At 57.1% G+C, this 27,842-nt stretch overlaps 1 protein-coding gene across 1 annotated transcript; it reads right to left on the minus strand.

Annotated features, from left to right (window-relative positions):
* Window positions 1-1,662: 1,662 nt before the first annotated feature.
* Window positions 1,663-27,720, minus strand: Fignl2 (fidgetin like 2). Its single transcript, XM_076556865.1, has 2 exons — window positions 27,493-27,720; window positions 1,663-3,737 (listed from the first exon to the last, which is right to left on the minus strand). Exon 2 carries the CDS (start codon window positions 3,724-3,726, stop codon window positions 1,777-1,779), a length of 1,950 nt encoding a protein of 649 aa, XP_076412980.1. The 5' UTR covers window positions 3,727-3,737; window positions 27,493-27,720; the 3' UTR covers window positions 1,663-1,776.
* Between the last annotated feature and the right edge of the window lie 122 nt (window positions 27,721-27,842).

A 27,842-nucleotide genomic window follows, 5' to 3' on the forward strand; every position in this document is an offset into this window, starting at 1 on the left:
TGAGAGAACTCCTTTACTCCGTGTTCCCACCAAGGGTCTTTGTGCAGCAGCACTGAGTCCCGCCCTTGGTCGGCTGGCTCCAGAGAGAGGCTCGGAGAGAACAAGGATGAAGAGGAGGCAGAGCTTTCCTGTCCACACTCACGGCTAGCGCCTGCCCTCAGCACCCTGGTCTCTACCACATCTCTCATGACAGGGGACTAGGAACTGTAGGGATAAGGGGGGCGCTAGGGTGGGACAAAGATGGGGAGCGTCCGTCCCTTCTTTGTACCAAGATTGTGACATGATCTGAGGGGCTAAACCACTGAAGCCCTGTGAGGGGAACAAGCAGGAGGAGGAATCGGGTGGGAAGAGGAGGGTCCTAGTCCCTCTGTCACAGGACAACACCCTGTACTCTCCAGGCCCAACCCTCCAGGGGAGCAAGTAAAGACACTCCCCACAGGACTTTCTCCAGAGCAACGCTCTGCCTCCTGACAGGTCCCAGAGGAACAGGTGGCCTGGCTCCTAGTAGTCAATATTGTGCCCAGCCAGACTTCCGGCTAGATCATCTTCATTCCTGAGGGAATCCTCTTAGCCTGGGCTAGGGAGCCTCTGGCCAAGCAGGTGTCCAGTGAGGTGGCCTGAGAACATTCTACTTGGGTCACTTCTGAGGCAGGATATGGGCAAGAGCACCCCAGCCCCTTGTAAGCTTCGCAGACAACCTGGAGCCGAGGACGGAGCCCACAGGAGACAGAGGCAATAAGGGAGCCAGCCTCACCCCCCTGTGGTGTGCCCTGCCCCCACCCTCTCCTCTTGCTCCCGAGCTGGGCCTAGGGAGGAAGCCCTTGGCTACATTCTGCTTCTATCCCAGCAACAGCAGTTTGGGGCTCCTATCTGGTGTTCCTCAGCAGCCCCAAATCTCTCTGGTCTGGGAGAATCTGCTCCCCTGGGGTGGGGCTGGGGTAACAGGAGAGCAGGCAAAGTCTAACATTCTTTCTGAGGTCAGTTTCTTCCTGAGTTGTCAAAATAAAACGAAAAACAGCAAATCCTACACATCTTACAAAAATAAGAGGCCTAAAATATTAAGCAACCTACATTTCTGGGGCAAACCTCAAAAATGAACAAACCAAAAAAACGAAACAAAACAAAATAAAACCCTTCTTTGGGTGTCGTCCCCCCCCTTTCCTTGTTCCCACCCCTTAGACCCAAGATGTCAGGCGGGCAAGTGTACTGAGGGGGTTGTGGGGCTCACTACACCCCCTTCTCAGCCTCTGGGCCAAAAGAACTGTCAAGAGACGCTGCGGTGTGAACGCGGAACAGTGAGGAGGGGTTAAAGCCGAGTCCAGGAGACCCAGAGAAGCACAGAGGGCGACAGATGAGGTGGGGACCGGAAAGTGGAGCCGAAAGGAACAGGGACAGTGGGGGGGGGGGGGGGGGGCAGGGACAAAGCCTTGAGAAACTAAGTCAATACAGAGGAGGTAGACCGGGGAAGGAGGATGCTCAGGGGGCAAGGAGGCAAAAGGATTGTGGAGAGAGGGCGGGAGTTCCCTAGGCCCTGGTGCCAGCTCATGTCGGGTGTGCCCGGTGTGCCCGGCGGAGATGGCGAACTCCCCGTCCACAATAAATAGGAGAAACCTGAGTACACGGTGCATATGGCATCGATCTGCCGGGCAGGAACATTTTTCCTTCCCACAAAAAAACAAATCCACCGGCAGAGCCCTCCCCTCTCCCACCCCACATTCATCACTCCTTTGGCCAAGCACATCCCCCGAGGCGGAGGTGGCCTCCCCTCTGCCACCCTCAGTGTCCGGAGCCGTACATTTTGTCCCACTCCACTAGCGAGTCCAGCTCCTTGGGGGAGGCCCGAGGGCCCACCTTGGCTAGAGCAGCCTCCACGTCTTTGTAGGAAAGGGGCCGCTGCAGTCCGGAGAGCCCCGCCTCGGCCGCTGCCTGCTGGCACAGCTGCCCCAGCTCGCCGCCCGAGAAGCCCTGGGTGCCCTGCACCAGGGCGGCCAGCTCCCGCTCGCTCAGCGCACAGCCCTGCTGAGCCAGCGCCCTCTGCAGGATCTGCCCGCGCGCCGCGCCGTCGGGCAGGGCCACGTACAAGCGCAGCGCGAAACGCCGGCGGGTCGCCTCGTCCAGGGCCCCCGGCCGCGAGGTGGTGCCCACCACCAGCACGCCGTCGGAGCGCGCGCCGCAGCCGCCGTCCAGGCAGGCCAGCAGGGGCGCCCGCAGCGAGGCGCCGTCGTCCCGCGCCGGCAGCAGCGCGTCCAGCTCGCTGATGAGCAGCACCGCGGGCGGCCGGCAGCGCGCGGCCGCAAAGGCCGCCTGCAGGAGGCGCGCGCCCTCGACGGCGCCGGAGGCGGCCAGGCCGGCCCCGCGCAGGCGCAGCAGCGTGGCGCCCAGCTGGGTGGCGAGGCAGCGGCCCAGCAGCGCCTTGCCGGAGCCGCGGGGCCCGAAGAATAGCACGGTCCGCGGCGGGCGCGCGCTGCCGGGACAGGCGGGCGGCCTGAGCAGGGGCCACAACAGCTCCTCCTCCAGCGCCGCCTTGAGCGCGCCCTGGCCCGCCACGTCTGCCCACTGCACCGGGGGCCCGCAGTCCACCATCTTGCTGGTCACCAGCTCCAGGGTCCCCGGGTCCACACCTTTGGGAGGCTCCCCCGACGGCGCCGTGAATCCTCCGCGGGTGGCCGGGGCCCGCTCCGGGAACTTGTCGAAGGGCTCGAGAGGAGGGCCGTAGGCGGGGGAGCCCAGGACCTTGAGAGGGCCGCCCCCACCCCCGCCGCCGTACTTGCCCGTCCCCTCCTCCGGAGCTCCGAGTGGCTTCGCGCGGAACCCGTTGCCCCGACACTCGGCGTCGTCCGCGCCGGGGTAGGCGGCACCATCGGCCGCGGGGGCCTTGGCGGGCTCGTAAGCGTACTTGCGGTAGCGGGCCTCCGCGCCCTCGTCCACCGCCTTGCGCTTGAGCGACACGCCCTCGGCGGCGGCGGGGAAGCCGTAGGGCGCGGGCCGGGGCGGTGCGGGGGCCGGCAGGGGCGTGGGGGCCGCCAGGCCCGACGGCAGGTAGGGCGCGGGGGGCGCGGCGGGCGGCGGGAGCGCACCGTAGCCGGGCTGCGCGGCGTAGCCGGCCGCCGGGTAGTTGTAGAGCGGCGCCGAGGGCCCGTAGCCCGGCGGCGGGGCTGGCTGCAGGAGCGCGGCCGGGGGCGGCGCGGCCAGCGCGGCGCTCGTCTGCGCGCAGTAGCCGGGCGCCAGGTACCCGCCCCCGTAGCCCGTCGCGTACTCGGTGGCCGCCGATGGGCCCCCGCACGCGTTGCCCGTGTACAGCGGCTCGGCCAGGTTCCCGGCTACTACCGGGGAGCCCCCGAGGCCCGCGGACCCACCCCCGCCGGCCGGCTTGGCTCCCGGGAGGCCTTCGTGGAGCGATGTCAAGGGGTAAGGGGGCTCCGGCCCCGGCCAGGGCTCCGGGTCCCCTTTGGCGCCGTTGAGGAAGGCGGCGTCACCGTAGCCGCCTAGGCCCGGGCGCTCGTAGGGCGAGTCCAGGACTCCGGAGTACTTCTCAGCGTAGCGCTTGAGGAGGTTGGAGGCAGTGAGGGCGGAGATGTCGTCGTGTGCCCAAGCGTAGTGGCAGCGCTGGCGACCCCCTGGAGGCATCTCCAACTTGTGGGCCGGCGATGGGGTAGTGGAGGAGACGTCCAGGTGCTGCTCTGGCCACTGGTTGAGGGGCTGGGCGTGTTCTGGTGTCCAGTGCATCTTCGACAGAGCTGCAGGTAAGAAGAACAGTGACTGGTCAGCTCCTGCAGTGGCTCCGGGGACCCACTGGTGGTCCCCAGACTTAGATGATGACAGGCTACCCTCCCACGCTTTGGACCTAGAATTAGTTGTTTTTGTTTTTTAAAGATTTCTTTCTTTTTTTTTTTTCTTTTTTTTTTTTTAAGATTTATTTATTTGTTATGTATACAGCATGTATGACCAGAAGAGGTCACCAGACCCCACCACAGATGGCTGTGAGCCACCATGTGGGTGCTGGGAATTGAACTCAGGACCCCCGGAAGAGCAGTCGGTACTCTTATCCTCTAAGCCATTTCTCCAGCCCCTAAAGATTTATTTCTTTATTATGTATACAGTGTTCTGCCTGCAGGCCAGAAGAGGGCACCAGATCTCATTACAGATAGTTGTGAGCCACATTGTGGTTGCTGGGAATTGAACTCAGGACCTCTGGAAGAGCAGTCAGGGCTCTCAACCTCTGAGCCCCTCTCCAGCCCTGTTTTTGTTTTTTTTTTAATTTTTATTTATTTATTTTTGTTTGGTTGGGTTTTTTGGTGTTTTTTTTTTTGGGGGGGGGGAAGGTTTCGAGACAGGGTTTCTCTGTGTAGCTTTGCACCTTTCCTGGATCTCGCTCTGTAGACCAGGCTGGCCTCGAACTCACAAAGATCTGCCTGGCTCTGCCTCCTGAGTGCTGGGATTAAAGGCGTGGGCCACCACTGCCCGGCTTTGTTTTTGTTTTTTTAAATAGTTTCCTTGGCACCAAGAAGGACCTAGAAATGCCATGGCTAGCCCTAACTGCACACGTCAGGCAGTGGTTATCCTCACCACACGGGCTCTGCCCCTCTGTGGAACAAAGGTCATTATTGGGACCTACCAGAGGGAAGGGCCAGGCTGGGAGAAGAGCTAGCCCGTGTGAGGCTCGTAGGTGACAGACACTGCTGTTCACCCACTATATGCTGACCACTGCAGAGGTGAGGCAGGCCCAGAGCTAGGAGGTCCAACCAGGTTGACACTGTGAGATTCTTTGTTCACCTTGGCCTTCAAAGAGATCCAAAGTCCACTTTGGGCCTGAGGTCAGAAGTGCCCTGGAGTGTGGTCCTTCCCATCAACCCCGAAAACCACGGTTGCTAAGCCAGCAACCCTTACTTCCTTTCCGTTTGATTTCTCTGGGCCTCTTCCTAAAACTAGAACGCTGCCAACTGCTATCTGTAGTAGCTGTGGAGTCTGGGCAGGTTCTCCTGCCTGCTCCCTTCCAAACCTGCCTGTTCGCATCACAAACATTATTTGGAATGGGCAGATCATTTGCTGAGGTCCACGGGGCAGTACAGAGCATGCAGGTCCCATTAAGTGCGTCCCAGAGCTGGTAAAGTCCCTGCCTGGCATGCTCAGAGACCTGGGTTCTATCACCAGCACTGGAGGGGTTAAAAGAGTGAACCTTAATTTGCTCTGAACTTCCCAGTCACCAAATAAAGAGGGAGGTACATCTCTCACTTTGCGAGACACCAGTCCTCAGAGGGACACAAAACTGTCCCTGGGGTGTGGGGTCAGGGAGCGGATCTGTGCGATGTCACAGTGTCTCTGCACCATTGACAGTCAGAACATTCCAAGGCTGTTCCCTGAACTGTCTGTCCTCTGGCACCCATCAGGGCACGAGTCCTGAACTAGTAAGACGGCCTGAGCAATTGGACATGGCTCCAGTCAGCCAGCCTGACCCCAGAACAAAATCTCAAAGTCGAAATGAGCCCATGGCATACCCAAACACAAGTTCTGTGGTGATTATTTCCCAAGCCCAAGCTTTTGGTGAGTTTATTTAGCAGGTTCCTCCTTTGGCACACTTTGTGTGGCTGTGTGTGTGTGTGTGTGTGTGTGTGTGTGTGTGTGTTTGGCTGCAGCGGGGACTGAACCCAAGGCTCCTGAAGGCCAGGTAAACACTAGGAAGCATTACCTCTAACTTCTCTGCAAAAACTGTATTGAGCAAAAGCTATGTGCTTTGCTAGGCATGGAGTTAGATTAAAGGGTGGTGAGGGTGGTTCAATCAGCCAAAGTCAAGTAAATAACATCCTTTGTGAAACAGGAGAATAGAGGTGCGTGCCTGGGGTCCTGGCGCTCAGGAGAACACGCCTCTCCTGGCTGAGAAGGACTCACCCAAGAGCTCTACCAAAGTGTCTTCGTGGCATCTTGAGCCGTTCCAGGGAGCAGTGCATCCTGGGTGACAGGAATACTCAGGGCTAGCCGGCTGCAGTTATGCACACCTGCATTCCTTGCGCTCAGACGGAGCCCTGGACTTTTAACACCAGCTTTAGCAGCACAAAGCAAGGCAAACCACAGCCGGCCCCTTTGGGCACTGTACTGCCACCTGCTGGAGACATCACAACCTACAGACCTATTCCGGGCTCTTGTACAGTGCACAGCTACAAAACTACACACTGTGAGCCTATAGAGAGGACCAAGAAATGCGGTCTCTGGAGACGTGTCGGGGTGTGTGCAGGAGGCTGAAAGCAGTGTCCCTGCAGTTCTGCATAGCTGTCCATACCGGCAGCAGCTGGTCATTCTCACTACTCTTGTGACCGTGGCTCGACTGATGGCAAGAAACAGCCTTGGAAAGGGAAATGGGCCCCATTTTCACTTTTATCTACATCTCTATCAACCTCGTAGCCAAAAGGCCCGCGGGTCCACCTAGAAAAGGCGTAGCTGTGCGCTAGTACCTAAAAGTTCTGGAGGTACCAGCCGCCGGAAGGAAGACACACAAGGAAGGGGTCAGGTCCCCAGCTCCCGCTGAGGGCTTTTCAAAGATGAGAGCCATCACCTGGTGATAAAGGGGCAGTTTCCTGGGACATGAAGTCACGACTTGTCCAACGACGATGGGGTCAGAGGAGGTGGCATCAGTTACATAGATGCCAGTGTCCTGTTACTCCATCAACCCAGGGTCCGACCCCACGTACTCTCACCTGTGTGCTGGCTCCTGGACTATCAATACAGAGCAGACACGTGACCTTAAGGACTGTGTCTCTCGGGAGCACACTAACCCTGCAGGGGATGAAGGGCACAATAAGGTCCAGGCCTGGACTTGTCCCCACGAGTTTCCTTCTCCCTTGCCAGGCAATCTGCACTTAAGTCCTCCCCAGGTACCACTGGGGATCACTCGTCCTCTGAGCCTGAGTCTCACTCTCTTCTGCAGAAGTCAGCCCTCTTGAGAGGAGACCTGATGCCTGGCATGTCGCCTAGTCACTGGCTTGTCTCCTCAGGTGCTTTAGATCATAGTCTCTCCATGTTTACCAGGAGAAATGATGCCATTTGCCCCTATTTCCACCTTTACCTGCATCTGTGTGCACCTTGTAGGCCAAAGCCTGATGGTCTACCCACCTCAGCTGGAGATCCCCATTCTGACCCAACCAGGATCTGGTCTGACCCCATGGGGCCAACCTAACTGCTGCATACCCGCTCCTTCCCTATCGTGAGTGTAACTCATCTCCAAGATGACCTCGCTCGGCCCTGGGTCCCCACTAACTACCAGCCTGGCTCTGTACCCCTTCTTTTGGTGACCGTGGTCTACGTGTAGTGACCGGGTCTGCTACATGTCCTTTAGGCTAGCAGGTAGGCAAGGAACCATTGCCTCCAGCAACATCTGCTAAGCTGAGTTCTGGAGCATTGCATTTCCTCCAACCTAGCGAAGGAAGGACAAAGATCTGGTCTGCACCCGAGTGCCTAAGGCCTGGGCCCAAACAAAAAAGGGAGGGAGGCCAGGCTCCAGGATCTGCGCTCTGGTTGCAAATGGCAGCAAAAAGGATCCCAGAGACACAGCAGACGGCAAGAGTATGTATAGCGTTACATGCACTTGAGAGTGAAGGTCCCCAGCAAGAGCAACTGAGCTGTATGCACGCTACAGAGTGGTCCCAGGTGCTTCCTCGCACACTAAGCCACACCAGCCTGGCCTCCGGCATAGATGGAGATCACTAACTCCCTGCTCCTACCAGCCCTTAACGCTCCACACAGACAACCTCCCCCTCCGCTTCCTTCCGACTCACTCCGTCCTATCGTCCCTGGGTCATCAGAGCCAGGGGTGAGGACTTAGTCAAGAGTGGAGCCCTGAATCAGGGAGGCCTGTTTCAAAGCCACGTCCACACACTCACAGGGGACCCTGAACAGACTGCCCAGCCTTATGGGACCTCATTTTCTCCAGATTAAAGGGCATAATACCTAACAGGCTGAGGGGCTGAGGATTTAAAATGATGTGGGAAAAGCAGTACAAACTCTAAGTCCCAAGTAGTACCCCTCTCTGGCTCAGTGACTGAATGGCTCCCTTGACCTGGGGGCTGGGGCCAGGAGCTGGCCTGAAGCCTGCTTCCGGCTCTGACGGGACAGGATGGTCCTCATGCCCTGTGACAGAACCCTGCTCTGTGCTTGCCCTGCACTGTTGAAGAGAGAGCCCTACCTCCCTCCAAGACCCACAGCAGGCAGGGATCAAAACTCTGGCCCTGGACGTCATCCTGCGGTGCCTGTCTCCAAGCGCTTTTGTCCTTCAGCCTGAGGAGAGAGTCACAGTGCTCACTCCTGTCCAGCCTAAGAAAATGGCTTCAATATTTCCCTGTAGACATAGCTGTCTCCCAGTGCTGTGGATTTGGTCTTCATAACTCATGGGGGAAATTTGTATCCTCCTGGCCAAATAGCCCCCGAAAGGCTGTTCCTTTCCCTGTGGATACGCAGTCACACAACTGCACGTGGCCAGAGCTGGCAGACAGTCCCTAGTTGGGGTTTTGCGGCTTGCCCTAGTGGTAGTTGGGACTCTGGGTAAAGCACCCTCTTTCCACACATGGGGTACGGCAGTCAGTGGTTACAGAACTACTGGAGAGAAGAATCGTTTCTCCTTCAGCCCCACTTCTCATTTCCAGGAAGTCCAGGGTTGCAAAACACGCGTCTCAGCCTTCACAACCAGCTTCAGCCCTGCGCCGCCTCCCTGCCTGGGAGCGCCCCACCCCCAGCCCGGTGCCCCAGGCCTGGCCCAAGTTTTGACAGCTTAGCCAGCAGCCCCCACGCTGTCACTGGAGGCCACCAGCCAAATGCCTCACCTCTCTGTGCCTTACACTCGTCTGTCAGTAACAACTGGCTCCATGGGAGGAGTCCAAACACTACACCAGAATCCTAACGGGCTTCTTAGAGATTAAGTTGCAGGATTTAGACAGAGTTGGATGGGAACAGGCGGCAGCCACACAGGGTCTCCACACCTCTCCCCATTCCCTATAAGCCCCTTAAGACCTCAGAAATTCTGATTCCAGATTCCATTACCCACTGGGAGTGGGGGGGACCCCACTCAGCCATAGTGGAGGAGGGCTGGTGCCCCCTTCTGGACAAGTCTCCTCCAGCTCCATTATCTCAGCCTGGGACAAAAGGGCCCAGTGGAGAATCGCATTGTGGGGCCTCCGTATGGAGATCTCATTAATCTATTCACCGAGGCTCCCACAGCCCTTTGTCACAGGCTTTTTGTCTACCGCTTACAACTCATCCCAGGGGTCCGCACTCCCTGGCAGAGCCCGAACAGGCCTCCCTACTCTCCTCGGACCCTGGCCCTCATGCCAACCCCCACCTATTGGAAAAAGAAAAGAGAAACCATGACATGGGTCTCTGGAGGACTGGGCACTTGCAATTACCACACAGAAAGCTCTCTCCTCAGTTCCAGGCCAGAGAACAGGCCCCAGGACAGAGGGATCCTCCTGCTTGGGGGATGCTCTGGGGGCCTGGCACAGAACCAGGCTCAATGCATGCCTAGGAATTAGCAGAAGTTGCCAGAAAAGTGACCGTGGTCCATATTTACTAAATGTACTTTCTTCTAGCCTTCCAGTACTTTCAGAGTGTCACCAACCATGTGCCAGCTAATAGACAAGCAGGACTGGGTCCAACTGTGACCCAAGTTTACAGCCTTGATCAGCTAACTGGGTGTAGTCAGGAAAAGGGAGAGAGGGAGGAAACTGTAAAGGAGGAAGAAGGAACGGGGAGGTATCAACCAGAAAATACAACATCTGAGTTAGGAGGAACGGGCAAGGGCTGTGTACATCCCCATGGCTGTGGTTAACATAATATTGTATACTTGAAAACTGCCGAAGACTAAATGTTCTTACCACAGATAACCATGTGAAGTGATGTACAGAACGAGTGTGCTTTAGCCTTATAACAGTATATTCATCGAAAACATTCAAATTTTTGTTGTCAGTTCAAAATTAAGTTAAAAAAATCACTACAATCCTCAAAGCTCTGATAACTTTAATTTTTTGGTGCTAACGGGACTCACAGGGCTACAGTCAACAGAGTTTTTTGTTTTGTTTTGTTTTGAATGTGTATGGGTGTTTTGCTTTCACACCAAGTGCATACCTGGTGGCCAAAGAGGCTAGAAGAGGGTATTGTGTCCCCTGGGACTGGAGTGACAAATGGTTGTGAGCTGCCATGTGGGTGCTGGGGATTGAACCCGGTCCTCTGGAAACACAGTATTCTTAACTTCTGATCCATCCCTCCAAACCCTTGATAAGAGTTTTTAAAAGATTTTTAAAGTGTGTGTGTGTGTGTGTGTGTCTTTGTGAGGCTATGTGCACATGAGTGCAAGTACCAGCAGATGCCAGAAGAGGGCATAATATAGACCACTCAACATGGATGCTAGGAACCTGTTGTAGACTATTATTTTAACTAGGCAAAGATGTGTTACATTTGTTTATGCTGCATTTGTTTAATTATGTAAAATGTGTTGCATCTGTTTCCCCTGCCTGCCTAAGGCACCTGATTGGTCTAATAAGGAGCTGAACAGCCAATAGCTAGGCAGATGAAGGATAGGTAGGTGGGGCTGACAGGCAGAGAGAATAAACAGGAAGCAAACTTTAGGCTTGAGAGGAGAGGGGAAAAAAATGAAGAAGACGCCTAGGGCAAGAAGTCAGGCAACCGTTGCCAGACAGACAGACAAGAAGCTGTGAAAGTAAGATATACAGAAGTAAAACAAGTAAAAAGCCGAGGCAAACAGTAGATGAAGAGAAACAGGTTAATTTCAGATAAAAGAGCTAAGCTAGGTGCTGGAGAGGTGGCTCAGCGGTTAAGAGCTGGTTAAGAACTGGCTGTTCTTCCAGAGGTCCTGAGTTCAATTCCCAGCAACCACAAGGTGGCTCACAACCATCTGTAATGAGATCTGGTGCCCTCTTCTGGCCTGCAGGCAGAACACTGTATACATAATAAATAAGTAGAGGTCTTTAAAGAAAAGAAAAAAAGCTAAGCTAAGGCCAAACATTCAAAACTAGTAAGTCTCTCTGTCATGATTTGGGAGCTGGTTGGTGGCCAGGTACAGGAGAAAGAAGAGCCTAGAACAGGAACCAATCTTAGGTCCTCTACAACGGCAGTATATGTTCTTAACCACTGAGCCATCTCTCCAGCCCTGCCAGGTTGGGTTTTTTGTTTGTTTGTTTGTTTGTTTGAATAGCAAAAAAGGGATGGGGTCAGGAGAGGGAGAAAAGATTTATTCTGGAAGTTCCGAGACAGCCAAGGCTATCTGGGGCTGTGGCCGTCACCCAAAACGGGTCTGCGAAGATTGGAGCCTTGGCGCAGACTCCAGGCCCGAGATAAGAGAAGGAAGAACCGTGCTGAGCCGCAAGCAGTGTCCACACGGGTCCTCTCATTGACTCCCATTCTCCCTACAGAAGTAGGCGTTTGCAGAGGCTAGACCGATACCACTGAGGTGTGGCCGGCCCTAGGAAGGGGACCTCTTCCCTAGGAACCAGCATGTTCTCTCTGCACCCATCATGCCAAGGTTCATGTGCCACGTAAGGAGTAGTGTTCTGAGGGACCAGGGGCCTCCCTCCCCAGCTGTCCCTAGCTCTACTCCTGGCCCAGAGCCAGAGTCAAGACCGTGGGGCACAGAGGGGCACAAGAAATAAGCACAGGGCTGGCAGACATGAACGGAGGGAGTGAGGAGGGGCCGGACCTCAAAGCTCTTTTTATTTTTTTTTGGACTGATTCTCCATTTGCCTCTATCCGAGTAGCTCCTCCTTTATCAATTTTCTGTGAGGAACACAGGCCTCTGCTGAGGGGCACCAGCCTAACAAACGAATGCAAGCCACTGTTCCTCCCAAAAGATATCCAGAAAACTCAGCCCAGCTCATTCAGAACCACGGACAGGCTTTCACGCCTGCCATGCCCTCTCTGCTCACTAAGTCTTTTAGGTCCACCAGGGTCCATGGTGAGTCCTGTGTCTTTCATGAATCCTTCCCAGGCCCTCCATCACTAACCCCTTACCTCCTTGGGAGGCTGGATAAAGTCTTCATGGCCACAAGAACAGGGGCGGATGGGCTAATGAGTTGTGTGTGGGCTTCCTCTTGGGCCCTAATTTCCCTCTTAACACTCAGTGGCATTGTCCCAGATTCCCTCCTTCCTGGGGGGCCCCCCTCTCTCCACTGTGTCCTCCTCAGCCCACAGTACGCTGCGCTTTTTCCCTCTGTCGGGGGCAGAGCCTGGAATAAGCTCTGCTCTCCCTCTGACTAGTGCCTCTGCCAGCTGCCTACAACTTTCCCAGAACCAACAGTTTGAAAGTCACGTAGGTTAGTATTTCTGGTTCCTCTCCTTTCATCTTCGACCTGGTCTGGCTCTGTGTTCCGGCCCGGCACTCCACTCACCGGCATCCTCCTCAGGCTCTGCTGACCCAGGCACCAGGCCAGCAGGCTCCCTCTGACTTCACCTCATCTCTGCTCCCTTAGCTGCCCTCCATGCCCCTAGCCAGCCTCCACACACTCACAGGCCTGGGCTCGGGCTTGTCTCTTCATGCATGTCTTTGGATGATCACAGCCAGGCTCAAAAATTTGACCGTCCCTTGTATATAGATGTTACCTAGACAGGGTCCCGCAGCCTTGGTTTCTTAACTGTACTCCACCATGGCTGGCACATGTGGCCTCCAGTCCAACTGCCACAGGGAACACGTCTCAAACTCAAAGCTGAGCGTGGTAGCACACACCTGTGGAATCTCAGCACTTGGAACCTGGAGGCAGGAGATTCAGGAGTTCCTCAGCTAAATAAGGGATTTGAAGCCAGCCTGCATAAAACTTTGTCTCAAAACGCCAAGACAAAAACAAAAGCATGTCCCCAAATCAAACTCTGGCTACCACCCCATCCTACAGCCTTCTCCATGGTGGAGAGGGCAGCTGCCTCCCTCCAGACTGCTCGGGCAGATGCCACCCATGACCATCCACGCCTTCACACTGCAGACCAACAGATCAGCTGGCCCTGACTTCAAAATGTGTACAAATGAAACCCCTTCTCAGCGCCCCCAGAGACATCTCTCCTGCGCCCCCAGGTACCGCACGGGCTCCGCTCTGTTCTCCACTAGCCAGCGCGATGCTCTGAACCCTGTCTGACTGGGTCACCTCACTTCTCATAACTGTCCCCTCCGCCTGATCGTCTTGCCAGCGCTCGTCCTGTATGGGCTATCTGTGCGTTCTCCTCTGTGGATCCACAAAAACCCCAGGAGAGCGGGGGCTTCCTGTCCTTCACTGTCCTTTCCCAGGCAGCTAAGACATGCCGGGCACACCGTAAGTTCTGATAGGTTTTAGGATGGATGGATGGATGATGGATGGATGGATGGTTGGACAGACAGATGGACGGACGGGTGGACGGACGGACGGACGGACAGATGGATGGACTTGACGGGTGGATGGGTGGGTGGGTGGATGGATGGATGGATGGATGGATGGATGGATGGATGGATGGATGGACAAACGGGTGGGTAGATGGATGGATGGGTGGGTGGAAAGATGGGTGTTTGAGTGGGTGGGTGGGTGGATAGATGGACAGATGGATGGACAGACAGGAGGGTGGGTGGAAAGATGGATGGATGGATGGATGGATGGATGGATGGATGGATGGATGGATGGATGGATGGACGGACAAACGGGTGGGTGGATAGATGGATGGGTGAGTGGGTGGGTGGAGGATGGACGAATGAACAGACAGACAGGAGGATGGGTGGAAAGATGGATGGATAGGTGGGGGGAAAGATGGGTGGGTGGGTGGGTGGATGGACAGATGGGTGGGTGGATGGGCAAAGAGGCCCCAAACTGCTTCTGTCTCCCTATAAGAAAATGGGAGTGTCTCATTAAGACGGTAGGCTGGCAAGAGAAGCCAGCAATGTGTGGAGAGGGCACTGTGTCTCTGCGAACACCAGAGGAACATGCTCAGCACCAACCCGACTGGAGCCCAAAGGCACCCATCCCAGGTCCCTGGGACCCACCCAGCCTCATTTCTCTCTCATCTCCCTTCTGCTTCCCTCCCACAGGCCTCCAAGGGAAGACAAAGGGGGCGATGGAATTCCCATCAAAGGCCACGGACACATGGTAAAGAGATCAGGGCCCTTGGGACCCTGCTTCCTGGAGGTAGCGAGGCCTCCCCGCCAGCCTGGCTCCTCTCCAGGGTGGGGGAGTGGGGGTTACTGCCCCTGGCCTCCTCATATGTCAAACGCCAAACAGCAGGAGGTCAGCCTGAGCTAAGCTGGCCAAGTGGCCCCCATCTGGGCTGTGTGTGCACACATGAACTGGGGGGGGGGGAAGGGGCAGCAAAGAATCCCTGTCTGTGTCCTCGGTCAGGGCCACAGCCAAGCTGTGACCATCTGTTGTCCTGCGGAGAGGCCAGGCCAGGGGCTGGCACCCTTGAGGAGTAAGCCTTCCACTTTTCCTGGGCTGGTAGGATTTGCAAAACTTTTAGTTAGCATCGGTCTTCCTTCTTAGTGCTCACTAACGGAGACTCTGTTCCTCTGTCTTAAGGAGGAGCAAATGGATGCTGGGAGGGGACAGGGATTCTCCCAAGGTTAAAACAGTTGTTAAGAGTGGAGTGTGACTCAACCCATATGCTTCTGGCCCTGCTCCCCGCTCCAGCCTCGATCCTGGGGGCGTTGCTCAGGATCCACGTCAGTGAGTCTCCAGGACGGGGCTCCGAGGCCCAGTCACCTGCCCATGCCCTGGCTGCTGCTCTGCTTGTCTACTTTCAACCTGCCTCCTCCTCCAGGAAGTCTTCTCAGGCTGGCACCCCCACTGAAGTTCCTACAGTCTCTCACAGCTAGAGGAATACAGCCACCCCTTTCCTACTACGGTTGTTTGGCCCATGCAGGGTCACTAGAAGACAGCTCGGCCGCCACACGCAGTCTCTAGCCACGGAGAGCGCAGACAGCATTTCCAGGTGGGGCAAGCAGGGTCCTCCTGCCTCGTCACACAGCCATAGCGAGGCAGGGGTGCCTTCTGCTCCCAGACCCTTCTCTTAAAGCCCACAGCTATCCAAAAGGCAGGCACCAGCCACAGGGAACTATTTACATTTAAATCCATCAAAACTTAATAAAATTAAAATGGAGTTCCACAACAGCTACGTTCCAAGCACTCAACAGTCACGTGTGGTATCAGCTCCATATAGGACATCACCGTGGAAAGTTCTGGACGGGGCTGGCTGCTCTCATCTCATCATAGGGCTCTGCTCTGTGGCCTGAGCTTTGTTGGGGGCTGTGGTGGCAGGCAGCTCCTTAGGCCTCAGGTGGCCTTCCTCAGGACCCAGGCTGTTCCTTCGGCCTCCCTGATGATTTTACAGCCACCCTGGACTGCAGCTTCCCTGGGATGGCCTCAGCCTGACTGGGGTAACCCCTCCCCCAGCTTGTCTGGTCTACCCAAGGAGAGGCGGGGCAGGCTGGACAGCGGGGACACAAGGTAGAACATGGCAGTTTGTCATCTGGCCCTCGGGCTGGCCCTGCTTCCCTCCCCCATCGGCTCCTAAAACACCCCTCCCCCACCCTGCCCACCATCCTCATCCTCATCCAGTCCCAAGGACAGATGGGGGCCGGTGGGGGGGGGGAGGGGGGGAAGATGCGGCCACAGTGAAAGCACCATCAAATGACAACAGAGTCCGGGGGTCACAGCTGTGTCCCCTGAGGCCTGGACAGTCCATGCCCAGCCTTGCTGCCTGGCTATGCTTGGGCTGAAGTGAATCTCTCAGAGGGGAGGGAGGGGGTGGGGAGAGGCCGTGGAGAACCTTAGGGGAAGATGATCTTTGCTAGATTACCCCAACAGATGCAACCCAGTCCCGCCACTTAGCATGGTCACACACTCACCCACCCATGCACTAGCCCCCACCAGGTGGAGATGCAGAGATGGACAAGTGGGATCCCTCATCAGCAGGACCAGGTAAGGGCAGAGCTGGTTCTGAGCTTAATCCCTGTTCCAGGCTAGCTGAAGATCCTTTGTCTCTGTCCAGTGGTCTGAGCAGGGTGGGCAACCCCCACGTCCCCCACCCCACCCCTCTCTACACACACACACACACACACACACACACACACACACACACACACACAGCTGCTTCCACAAACCTCCTCTCAAGGTCCCTGACCAATCACAGCTCTGATGAGTTAGTCCCCCTGTCCAGCAGCCCCCAGGGAGTGTATTAGCACATTTGAACCGCTCCGGCCTCCACTGACAAAGCCTGGGGCCTCGGGAAGAGCCACAGCAGGAGGGCGGGGCCTTTGGGGGAGCGAGCCTCCCCCTCCCAGGAGGAAGCTCTACATTCTGGGGCTCAGAGGAATTCGGGGGTCTGGGCTCCAGCGGTGAAAAAGCAATCCATAAAATCCCAATTTACACACTCACTGATCAGCCTGTCTACAACCCCAGGAGGCCAGGGTGACTCCCAGACGCTCTCCCCACACTCTGAGGAGCTTGACGCTGGACACGGGATGTAAGGCTGCCAATGTTTATGCAACGCAGCCCCACTCCCAGAGCTCAGGGACCTGCCAGTGCCTCCTGTAATCTGGCTGCCTTTGGGGGTACCTCTGCTAGGCCCCAACCTCTGTCCACCTCAGTGAATCAGCTCTTTCCTCCGGGGCTGCCCTGAGGCTGCCGGGCCTGACTTAATCACATTTCCAGCTCAAAGGCCCTCTCTCTCCGCCCCCCCTTTCCCAACTGCTCCACCCAGCTCTCCGGGTAGTGTCCCTGCTGAGGAATGCCCTAAACTCTAGCCTCCCACCAGGCTAGCTAGGACCCCCGTGTCTCCCCTAAAGAAAGCACAGATCGCTCCACCTCACTCAGGCCCATGTTGTGAGTAAGAGAGATCAGCCTGGTTGACCAGCATTCTCGTTTAAACAAAGCATCACCACTTCGGACTCTAAGTGACGAGCCAGGGATCTCTGAGGGGGTCACCAGAGCTGACCTGTGTCTGCCTCTTGCCTGTGGAGATGGGCTATAGGGATGGGTGCACGTGTTCCCGGGATCAAGAAAAGTGAGTCCTGGGCTGCCAACAGTTTGGAGGGCAACACAACTCATCCTACCACACTGCCCTTGAGCCACAGTTACAGTCAACCAGGAATCACTTCTGGGCCCCCTCCCCGGGAAGGTGCAGAAAGGGGCTGTGTGTAACCCAGTGTGCTTCCCAAAGGAAGCATCCTCATCAAATCCTAAGGACGGATGGAGCCAACGGAGGCCACTGCACACTGTCTGAGTCACCGCAGGTCGGGGATTGTGGTGTAAGCCCATTCTGCAGCAGGACACTCTCCTTCCCTTCTCCCCCTCCTCATCGCCGGCTGTTTAGTACAGTACTAAAGCGCCCAGCACAGTTTAGACCCACCACGGACCTGAGGGAGCCCGCCGCCATTAAACAGCCAACCAGAAGAGGGCCCAAGGCTAGGGATTTCTAAGGCCATTCTAGGAAGCCCAGAGGATGACTGTGGGGGAGGGGCCACAGCCCTTCCCCTGTCCCACGGCTTATCTGTCGCACAGAGTGAACACAGGCCATCCAGTCAGCCTGTGAGATGAATGGCACCTGTCTGGATCTCTGGTCTCACCTCCAGGGTGGACTGGAGCCCAAGCACTTCCAAGGCATGTGCTGGTGGGAGCTGGGGCCGAGCAGGCAGCAGGCAGGGCAGGGGAGGCTCAAAGGAGCTCCTCAGAGCCCTGGAAGAGCCCTGGAGAAGGAGTGCTTTCCCAGCCAGAAAAGAACCACCACCACCACCACCACCACCACCACCACCACCCCAAAACCCAGCAGGTTTGAAGGGTGACTATGGAGCAAAGTGCAACCTAGCTGCCTGCCGGGCCCCGGGAGAGCGCAGCCTACAGCCCTCACCTGTCTTTGGACCTGAGAACGCAGCCCCCAGGCTGTCCTAGCCAGTCCCTGCCTCTCTAGCCTGTGTCCTGTCTCTAGCTGTCCCACGAGCTTCTTCTCTGTCCATTAGGAACCCCAGGGCCCTCCTAACGCCGCCTCGTCTGTCGCTGTGAAACCGCCCAGGCAAGCAAGACAGCCTGCTTGCATTTCAGGTCCCTCCTGAGAGCCCACTGACCAGATCTAACCAGCCTGACCCCCCACTTTTCACTATCCCTGGGACCTGAAGAGCCAAGAACCCTGGAGAGAAACTCTAGGGCCTGCCAGGGTGTGCAGAGACCTTGGATTCCACATGACCCAGCAAACATTCCACCTTCCCCCTCCAGAGTCCATCTGTTCACCCAAGACTGTCACCACTCGGGAGCCACAGCCCAGACCACCAGTCACCTAGTTCCTAGGCATTCTCCGAAATGGTCCCCCACAGCTGGCCCCATGTTTGAACCCTCTGCCTGGCTCTGCTCTCCAGTCTTTCTTCCATCTGGCTACCAAGGAGGTCCCCCAGTCCACAGCACAAAGCCAGTTCTAACAAGGGAGAGACAGACTCCCTTGAAGCGGCCCTGGTCAGGAGATGAATCCAGCCTTGTCCCTGTCTCCTCTTCGGCCACACTCTGCTGGGCTCTGTCTGTCTGTCCCCTCTGCCCGGAACACCTTCCTATGGTCTACACTGGGGAACTCCCAAGCTGTTTACAATTCCACTTGACTCTGAGGCCATCCCTGGCTCCCTGCTTCACCGTCCCGCCATTTGGATGCTTATTGACGGCCGCTGTCACTCACTGAACTGCTCTTCCCTGCTCAGCACTCCAGTACCTATGTGAATCTCCCTAGGGCAAGCTGTCTGGCCAAGCACCCCACGCTGCTCTCCCCCATGCTCACCCCTTATCTTTCCCCTGCCTCACTGCCTCCTCAGATACAAAAGGAGCCAAGGCCTACGGCAAGGGGCTAGTCCATCCGGCTTCATAATGGTAACTGCTGCGGTTAGGACAGCTGCCTTCCCCCGCATTCCAGAAGAAAAGCCTGCAATCGGCACTGCCCTGCACCTGCAGCTCCCGTGACCACTTCCTGGAGATGATTTGGGTTTTCATTGAACTCGAGGCCCTGCTGTCCACCTCACATCAGCGGCCCTTTGGGGCTCACTCAGCTTCTCTCCCTTTCCACAGGCCTGCACCAGGCTGTGGGGACTCAGTACCCACGGGGCTGTCACAGGCGCTGCTGTGCCGAGCTGGGGTCACTGCTCTCTAGGAGAGTCTGCCTCCTGGTGAGTCCGCACCTAGGGGTCACCTTCCTTCAGGACTTGGCACTGAGTGGGCAGGAGACAGGGCACCGTCAGAGCGCTTGGCCAGATTTAAGCCTTCGGCCCTTTTTACAGCTGAGGAGTCTGTGATCGTTCTCAAAAATACTTCTCAGTGTATAAATAAAATTGCATTTGTCCAAAAGGAGAAGAGTAGCATTGGAAAGCTGACCTATTCATGAACTTCTCCAAAGTCCTGGAACATAAGCCTCAGGCCAGGAGCCCAGAGTCTCCTCCAAGACTCCATGTTGGCCCTCCACTCAGCCAGGCCTGGGATCTAGTTGCCTTGAGTTGACGTGGGAGGGCATGAGGCCTCCAAAAGGTTTAAAGTCTGGCTGATCCTTTTCCCTGGCCTCAAATGTGTCCTCATTGCTGTGCATGGTGGGGGACGAGAGACACGCCCCCACGGTGTCTGCCTGACCAAAGGTGAAGAAACAGGCCCAGGCAGCCCACCTCCAAATCCCCGGGCAGCCTCTCCCCAGCCCTGGGGTGCTGAGCTGAGTCACTCAGCTATGCAGCCTGGCCGGTCCACCTGGGTGTTGGGCTGTCCTCGAGGGGGCGGCTCCCACAGCTGCAGGACCTCAGGGACAGAGAGAGCAGGAGAAACAGGGGTGGGGGTGGTTAACAAAGGGATGTAACCACCGGACACCCCTCTGCTTGCCTTGGTGGGGTTCTCAACACATTACCCACTCCATATGTGCCCGATATTTAATGGTCACAAGGGTCCAAGAGCGACACTCCCAGGTGACAAACAAGGAAACTGAGGCACAGTTCCCTTGTCTAAGTCACCAGGCCAGAACGGGGGGGGGGGGGGCAAAGGGATGCCATTCGATTTAACAGCTAGAGAGATATGGCTGTCACTTGACTCCTCCAAGTGGCCTATGTGGCCTCCCTAGAGCCCCCCCCCCCATTACAATCGAGCCCAGAGCTCAGCACCCTCCAAAGCTGTTCCTGTGCCCAGGTCTGAGGAGCTCTAGCCTTCATGTTAGCTCCAGATGGTAGTTAGAGTCACTGTCACACTCAGAGGAAAGTGACCACCATGTCCCCACCAACAGGGACCCTGGCCGTCAAGGCTGGGGCTCTCCCCTCCCCTGGAGAGGCCCCTGCGGTTCCCACGTGGGTGAGTGCCCGCTGGACAATCCGTAGGTCCCGAGCTGAACTCCCAGACTCCCTCACCCCGTAACCCACTGGCAAAACGCCATCGTTCTCGACAAGGAGCTGAGGACCCAACGCTCAGGCCTGAAGAGGGTGGGACAGTAGGGGAAATGACAGGGAAGAGCGCCACCCCGAAGGGACATGTCTGTCTGCAAAGGAAGCTCTCCTGGAGAAAGGCCTGCTGCTTTAATTGGAGCTCCTTGCTAAAACTCATGCCGATGCCGGGTGCGATGACCCACATGTCACCTGGGAGACGGAGGTGGGGGATTGCTGGAAACTTGAGGCCAGTCAATGCTACACAGTGAGCTCCAGGCCTGCCTGGGTTACACAGTAAGACCCTGTCTTAAAAAAAAAATTACAAAGAAAGCAGGAGACAGAGACCCCATCCTTTAAGGGGTGGTTGGACCATGAAGGCTCTGCTCTCATGAATGGATTCATGTCCAGCCAGAGCATGAGTCAGCCGTAGATGGTCCGCCTGGCACGCATACGGTCCCCAGGTCACTCCCCAGCACTACTTCCCACAAAAGGAGTGGGATCTGAGCATGGGGGCTCACACCTTTAATCCTAGCATTCATAAGGCAGAGGCAGGCAGATCTCTGTGAGTTCAAGTCCAGCCAGGGCTATATGGTAAGACAGTGTCTCCTTTTTTTTTTTTTTTTTTTTTTTTTAAGGAATGGGTAATAGCAATTGCCAGAATGGACAGTCATCCCTGGCCAGTTCTCTCTGTCTCAGCCTAGAGCCCATGTGCCCGTCCACATGTCACATGTCCACATGTCATGACCAGTATAAATGCCCTTGCCAGAGGCTAGCCCTATGCTCTTGAACTTCTCAGGCACAGGAAGTTCAAATAAACTTCCACTCATGGTAAATCCCCTAGCTTCTGGTAATTCCAAGGAGCAAAACCATCCATGAACCACTGTCTCTGCATAGTGAGGTGGGACAGGCAGTTTCTCCTGGTGGTCTGCTGTCGAGTGCTCACTGTCCCCAACAGACACCACCCTGCAGACTGGGTGGCGACAGAACCCAGAATGCCAGGAGTTGGGGTGGGAGGTGTACAGTGACCACTGGGTTTTTGGTTTTTTTCCCCCTATGACCTCAGGGAGCAAACACTTCCCCAGAGTCTTAAGCATCCAAGGGTCAAACAGAACTCAAGGTTTCAGGAAGACAAACCCGAAGAGTGACCCTTGTCCCAGTTGTCTGCTGACCGCACTGACACAGCCTCCCCAGGACAAGCCCCTTCCCAGGGTTCCTGTTACGGTAGCTGGCCTCCCTCGCAGCCTCTCCGAACCACCCTGTACAGCTCTCCGTGGCCACACCCTCAGAGGCTCCCTTCCATTCAGGGAATGTCCTTTTGCCTCTTTGCCGGCCTCCAGCATTTTGTAAGTTCCTTGAAGGTGATACCACATTTAAATGGGGGGGGGGGGTAGATGAATGGCAACACGATCTCCAAGGGTTAGCAACCACTATTTGCGTTCGATGCCTGTGCCAGGCAGCGCCAGGGCTGGCAATGCCCCCATCCCGGCACGAGGCTAAGACAGCCTCTAGGGGCTAGCCCGAGGGTTCAGTGGGTAAGGGTGCTTGGTGACATGTCTGACAATATGAATCTGATCCTGGAACCCACACGGTGGGAAGAGAACCACCTTCCCAAGCTGTCTCCTGACTTCCTCACATTTGCAGAGGCACATACACATAGTCAACAAATAAATAAATGTAAGGTTTTTGAGAGCGACTGACCCTGACTCCAGGCATGAAAGCCCAGATGGTAGGGGAGAAACGCCAGGGACCATAGCTGGCGTTCTTTGGAGCATGGCTGGAATACACCCAGGACGTTGTCGTGCCGGGTCACCACAGAAGGTAGGGATCCATCCAGGGGTCAAACAGGGAAATGTAGTTTCTTCCCTGTGTTGATCACTAAGCTTGTCCCTGGTCTATGGGTACCAGGCACTGAATGGGACAAAAGAAGGACAGGCTTCTGTCTCCCCCGTTCCTCCTGGAAGGTTCCCCAGTTCCTGCATGTTTCCTGAGTTCTCTACCCTGACGCTGCCTCGGACAGGTTTCAGAGATGGTGTGGGCAAGCCTTGTGGTCCAGAACCTTCGCTCATACACCTTCTTACTCCTGCCCTGGGAGGCGGTTCTTTGAAGTGCCCGGGCTCTGAGTCACTGAGTAGGTCACTAGAGATGGGCATATACTGCATTGACAAAGAGGCAGACTGAAACCAGGGCCCTCATCACCACTGCGGGGCTTTTACCCCCAGCTTGCAGTAATAAACCCGAAGCGGAGACAGAGACTGAAGACCTCACTTTCCCAGAGTTCCACTGGCAGGGTCACTACAGCTCCAGGCTCGTCCTTAGAGTAGGGTCCAGGACTAACAACGTAAACTGGGGTTGGGGCGTGGGGACAGAGCTCAGTGATGGGGTGCTGATCTAGCATGGGCAAAGCCCCTAGTTCAAGCTACTGTCCCACGGTAAACAAATCAATAGGGCTGGGCTTGGGCTCAAGTTTTCATTATGAACTCCAGCCCACCTGCAGTTAGCAGCTGAATTCTAAAGCTGTCACAGTTCGGAACCAGAGGGCAGCCAGGTGCCAAGTGCACCAGTCGGCAGAATGTCGCCCTCACGGCCTGGGTCCTCCAAGACTAGAGCTCTGTCCCCTTGTTCAGGCCTCGTTCCCTTCTCGCTGTGACGCTCAAGCACACCCCCATTCTCAGCTCACTTCCCAAGTGCTCCAGGAGTCACCCTGGTCCTCAGGAAGTGCTCTGAGAAGAGCTGGCTTTCTCTCTGGCCCTTGTTCCCAGGGACACGTGGACCCTTAAGCATCAGCCTCTTTCCAAGCCACACAATCCGAGATGAGGAGCAGCGTGAACCCCCCAACCCAGAAGCTGTCCCAGCGACTCCCCGTGCCTGGCCTGTGGCTCCTGCAGTCCCCTGCCAGTAACAAAGCCCTGGGATGAACACCCAGCAAGGATGTCAGGCCTAGGCTGCAGGCCAGACCCTGGCCTCAGGACCTCAGAGGGGCTGGACTGGTGGAGGGCTTCAGGTGTCCCAGAGCTTAAAGGAGAAGACGGAGTACGGTGGTGTCAGCTAATGACGGTGCCCTTTCCTGGGGACACCTTCATTAACCTCCCTGGGGGCTCTGTAAAACAAGTTACAGACCCACAGTTTGTTGTTGTGTCTGCGCCCCCACTGGCCAAGAATCCAAACCAGGACCTTTACAGTCTAACCAAAAGCTCTACCAGTGAGTTAACTTCCAGTCCAGAGACCCACAGAAGAGGTAATCTTTTTTTGTTGTTGTTGTTTGTTTGTTTTCCAAGACAGGGTTTCCCTGTGTAACTGAAACTCACTCTGTAGACCAGGCTGTCCTCGAACTCACAGAGATCCACCTGTCTCTGCCTCCCGAGTGCTGGGATTAAAGGCAGAAGAAGTCATCTTTTTTTTTTTTTTTTTTTTTCTTCTTAGAGACAGGGTTTCTCTGTGTAGTTTTGGTGCCTGTCCTGGATCTCGCTCTGTAGTCCAGGCTGGCCTCGAACTCACAGAGATCCGCCTGGCTCTGCCTCCCGAGTGCTGGGATTAAAGGCGTGTGCCACCGCCATCCGGCTAGAAGAGGTCATCTCAAAGGCCCCTGCCGCCTCTAGTTAGATTCTTCCATTACATGTTTTTAAGCATAAGCCCCGCCCACCCAGTCTGCAACTCAGGCTAACTCAGCTGCGGCTCCAGGAAAGACCATTAGATTTCTTTTCTGTTTGTTTGTTCTTCTGGGGGTGGGTGTTGTCACCCAACATACATTGTATCAGTGAGCTACATCCTGGTCCTTTTTTGTTGATGGTGGTGGGTTTTGAGACAAGGTCTCACTCTGGCCCAGGATGATATATAACTATGTAACCTAGGCTAGCTTTGAACTCATGGTAATTCTGTCTCGGCCTTTTTAGTGCTGGAATTAGAGGTGTGAGCCCTCACACCCAGTTTTACTCTGGACCCATTTCTTGAGTCTTTGCAGGTAAAGCCCTGGAGTTCAGTGTCACACAGCTCTGAAGACTCTCTAGCTCTCCGAGAGAGCAGCAGGGGCGGACTAGGATTTCAGGTGAATATGGCTCGCCGCTGCCCCTGACTTCTGTCCACTGGCAGGCAAGAGCTCTTAAGGCATGCCAGGCCTTGGTCCTTGGTCACCTTCCCAGATGCAGCCCTGGGACTTTCCTGAGCCAGGCTCCTGTGCGGAGCCTGGTTTTCATTAAGTGCGGTGATGAAGTCATTGAGTGCCAAGGCAAGAAGAGGTAAAATTCAGCTAGAGGGGTCAGGGAGGGAGAGGGCGGCCAAGCAACCTGTCCCCTGACCTCCTCCAAGACCACTGGTGGGGGAGGGAAGGCAGGGCTCCTCGGGACCCAGGGCTGCAGCAATAGGAACTTGTGGGGAGTGGGGGAGTCCAGCCAGATAATAAGCAATTGTTAATGTGATCCATATGGACCCTGACTGGCCTCTCTGTTTAACAGGATGATAATGGCAGAGAAAGAATGCTGGTCTGTGGGGAAGGAAAGGGGCAAAGTCCTCCCTGGCCTGGGGGGTGGGGTGGGGAGGGTCATCGGGGAGGAGGAGGGGTGAAGGGGGAGGAAGAAAGGAGGAGCTGAGCCACCCAGGGGTCTCCACCACCCTGGAGGAGTGACCAGATCCCAGGTTTTGCAGACCACCTGGTTAAAACCTTCACGAAACTCCTTTTCCTCACCCAGCCAATATTTATGGGCACCCAAATGGTGCACAAAGTGCACTGTGTGTGCCGGCCTCCTGGAGGCATTTGGACCCAGCCACAGCGGAAGGGGGGCACAGGTGCAGGGCAAGGGGACTGTGGAGGGAGGGGCAGATGACAGCATCCAGGGACTCTGGGGAGGCGACACAGGGGGATATGCAGCATCCTAGCTGGGCCCTGAAGAATGAGGAGGTTGTGGCAAGACCAGGACAATGGAGAAGGCATTTGGCTGAAGGAACAGCAGGAGCAGAGGCAGAGAGGCGTGAAATTGCGTGGAGAGCCTGAGATTCAGCAATAAAGCTGCAGCCAGGCGGGGGGGGGGGGGGGGGGGCGGGGGGGGGGGCGGGGGAGGGACTCTTGATCCATAAAAAGCTGTGGCCATGGATGACCAGGAGGGAAGCAGGACTGGACTCTGGAACGCCACACTGGGGCCTGGGTTCCTCTCTCTTGCCTCTCTTTTCCCTGCCTTGAAATCTGGGAACTGTGTCCTGGAACTAAGTAGGTGAACCTCAACCTGGCGACTGTCTTCACCAGAGCCCAAGAATGTGCTGGACCTTGGAGGCCCACCGCGTCCTCCCTGTGCCGCTCAGGCCCCTCTCCTCCTCCCAGGGAGACTGAGAAGTCTTGAGGACTGACTGGGCCTTCCAGGAACAACTCCAGTCCTAAATGACAACTAGATTCCCGTTGGTCCGTAAAGAAGGGCCTTCCCCTAGAAGACCGTACAGCAAGGACGTGTGGGTCGCTTCTGGATACTGCGGGCACCAGTGGAATCAAGTGGAAATAAATGAAATGGTGTTAAATATGGGTAAGGGGGATTTACGAGGCCTGTCACACAGTCCTCCGGGGCCGTCCAAGCAAGACCCTCCCCTTTCTTCGGGCGACTGGAGAAAGTCCCGCCCCGCCCCCTGCCCGCAGCTCCGGGCGGCCCGAATACCCGCTCTCAGATCCTGAGGCGCTGCAGCTCGGCACCCCCTTGCTGCCCTGAGGGGGGTGGAGCAGGGCTAAAGCCCAACAGAGAATGGGCGTTCAAACCCGACCTGGAGGTTCTGGGGGGCCAGAGGTTCCGGAAGGATGCTCAGGGGTTTCGGAAGGGACTCTGGGAGGGTCCGCAACTCCCCCAAGCAGTCTGAGGTCTCTGGACCACATCATCTCCAGGCCCATTCCAAATATGGGGTGACTCTGGAGAAGGTGTCAAACCCTGGGAATCAAGAAGCCCCCAAGTCTGTAAACCCAGAACGGGGATGGGGGCAGACCCCCAACTCCTAGCTGCGGGGCTGAGAGCCGGAGCCCGCTCCGCCTCTCCTGCCGGTGCGGACAACACAGACATTCTTCCGTCCTGTATTCTCCTCCAAATTAGGTATCCATGGAGACTGGGCCGGCAGCCTGACAGCCCCACGGCCTAATCCTGATTTAGTGACCGTCCCTTTAACAGCCCACCCACCCGCCCACCCACCCCTGCACTCCGGGCCGCCGCGGGGCGCAGGCTCCTCCAGGCTGCTCTCGCTCTCCCCGGCGCAGACCGCTCCACAGGCCCTCGGCCAGCGGGAACCACTGGACCAGAGAGGGCCGGGAGGGAGCCAGCATCTATTAAGCTCTTACTGTGTGCCCAACTATCTACGGGGGACCCTCTACCAAGGGTCTGGGAGTGGGACTCTCTGCGTAGACCAGAAGAGGGCTCCAGGAGTGGGGAAGTTTTAAGGGGCTCTCGCTAGAGCTGGGAACTGCGGGGGGTGGGGGGAGTCCAGGGTTAACCAGTGACCCACGCGTGAAAGTAAGCGCAGCTTCGTGCAACACCCCAACTCTGAGCTGGGACCGCCGTCCCGGGCTGAGGAGAATCGGAAGGCGTGTGCGTTCGGGGCGCAGGGACAGAAATGGCCTCAGTCTCCTGTCACTGCCCCGTCACGATGCCGGGGAATCTCCAGGCCAGTAACCCAGCCCCCACCCCCTCCCGCACACACAGGGGCCGCTGGACAAAGACCTGACGGAGTGGGAGGGGCCTGCGGGCCGGCCCTCGGGCTCCGGCCGCCGCCGGATCCTTCTGGGACCCGAACCCGCAAATCCTAGCTCCCTCTCCCCAAGCCCGCAGACTCCCCAGAGCCCGCCGCTCGCTACCACCACCACCTCGGCTCCTGACCCGGCGGTGAAGCGGGTGCCCGTCGGCGGCCGAGCGGCGATCCCATCCCTGATCGCCCCCTTTCCTCCCGGGAAATGACCCTGGGCTCCCACGCACCCGCTCGGGTCTCTCCCGGCCTTGCCCTCCGACCTCCGCCTAGTTAGACCCCCTGCCCCTCAGCCCCCGCCCTCCCCGGGCCTCGCACGGCCCCGCGCCCGCGGACAAAGCTCCGGACATCGGACCGCACAGTCGCCACCCCCTGACCCCCGGCCGGCCCGCGCGCTCCCGCGCCTGCCCCCCGCCCGGGCCTGCGACGCGTACCTCGGCATCCCGGCCGGGTCCTAGGTGAGTGTGCGCGGCCTGGGGGGGCGTCCGGCCCAGGGACCGGGGCGGGAGCGCGGGCCGGGGGCGACGGGCCAGGGCTGGGGGTCAGCGGCGCTCACCATCCTGGGGCCGCTGCTGCTGCGGCTTCTGCGGCCGCCGCGGCCGGGAGCGGGACTGGGCAGTGGGGGTGGCCGGACAAGGGGCGGCCCAGGCTCCCCCCGCAGGCAGGACCCCCACCCCTCCTCCCCTCTCCCGCCCCCAGCGCCCTCCCTCCGGGCCCGCGCCCCGCCCCTCCCAGCGCCCCGCCCCCGCCCCAGCTCGCCCAGCCCCTCGGAGCGCCCTCGCCG

The sequence above is a fragment of the Peromyscus maniculatus genome, chromosome 20 (assembly GCF_049852395.1).
Source record: "Peromyscus maniculatus bairdii isolate BWxNUB_F1_BW_parent chromosome 20, HU_Pman_BW_mat_3.1, whole genome shotgun sequence".
NCBI lineage: Eukaryota > Metazoa > Chordata > Mammalia > Rodentia > Cricetidae > Peromyscus > Peromyscus maniculatus.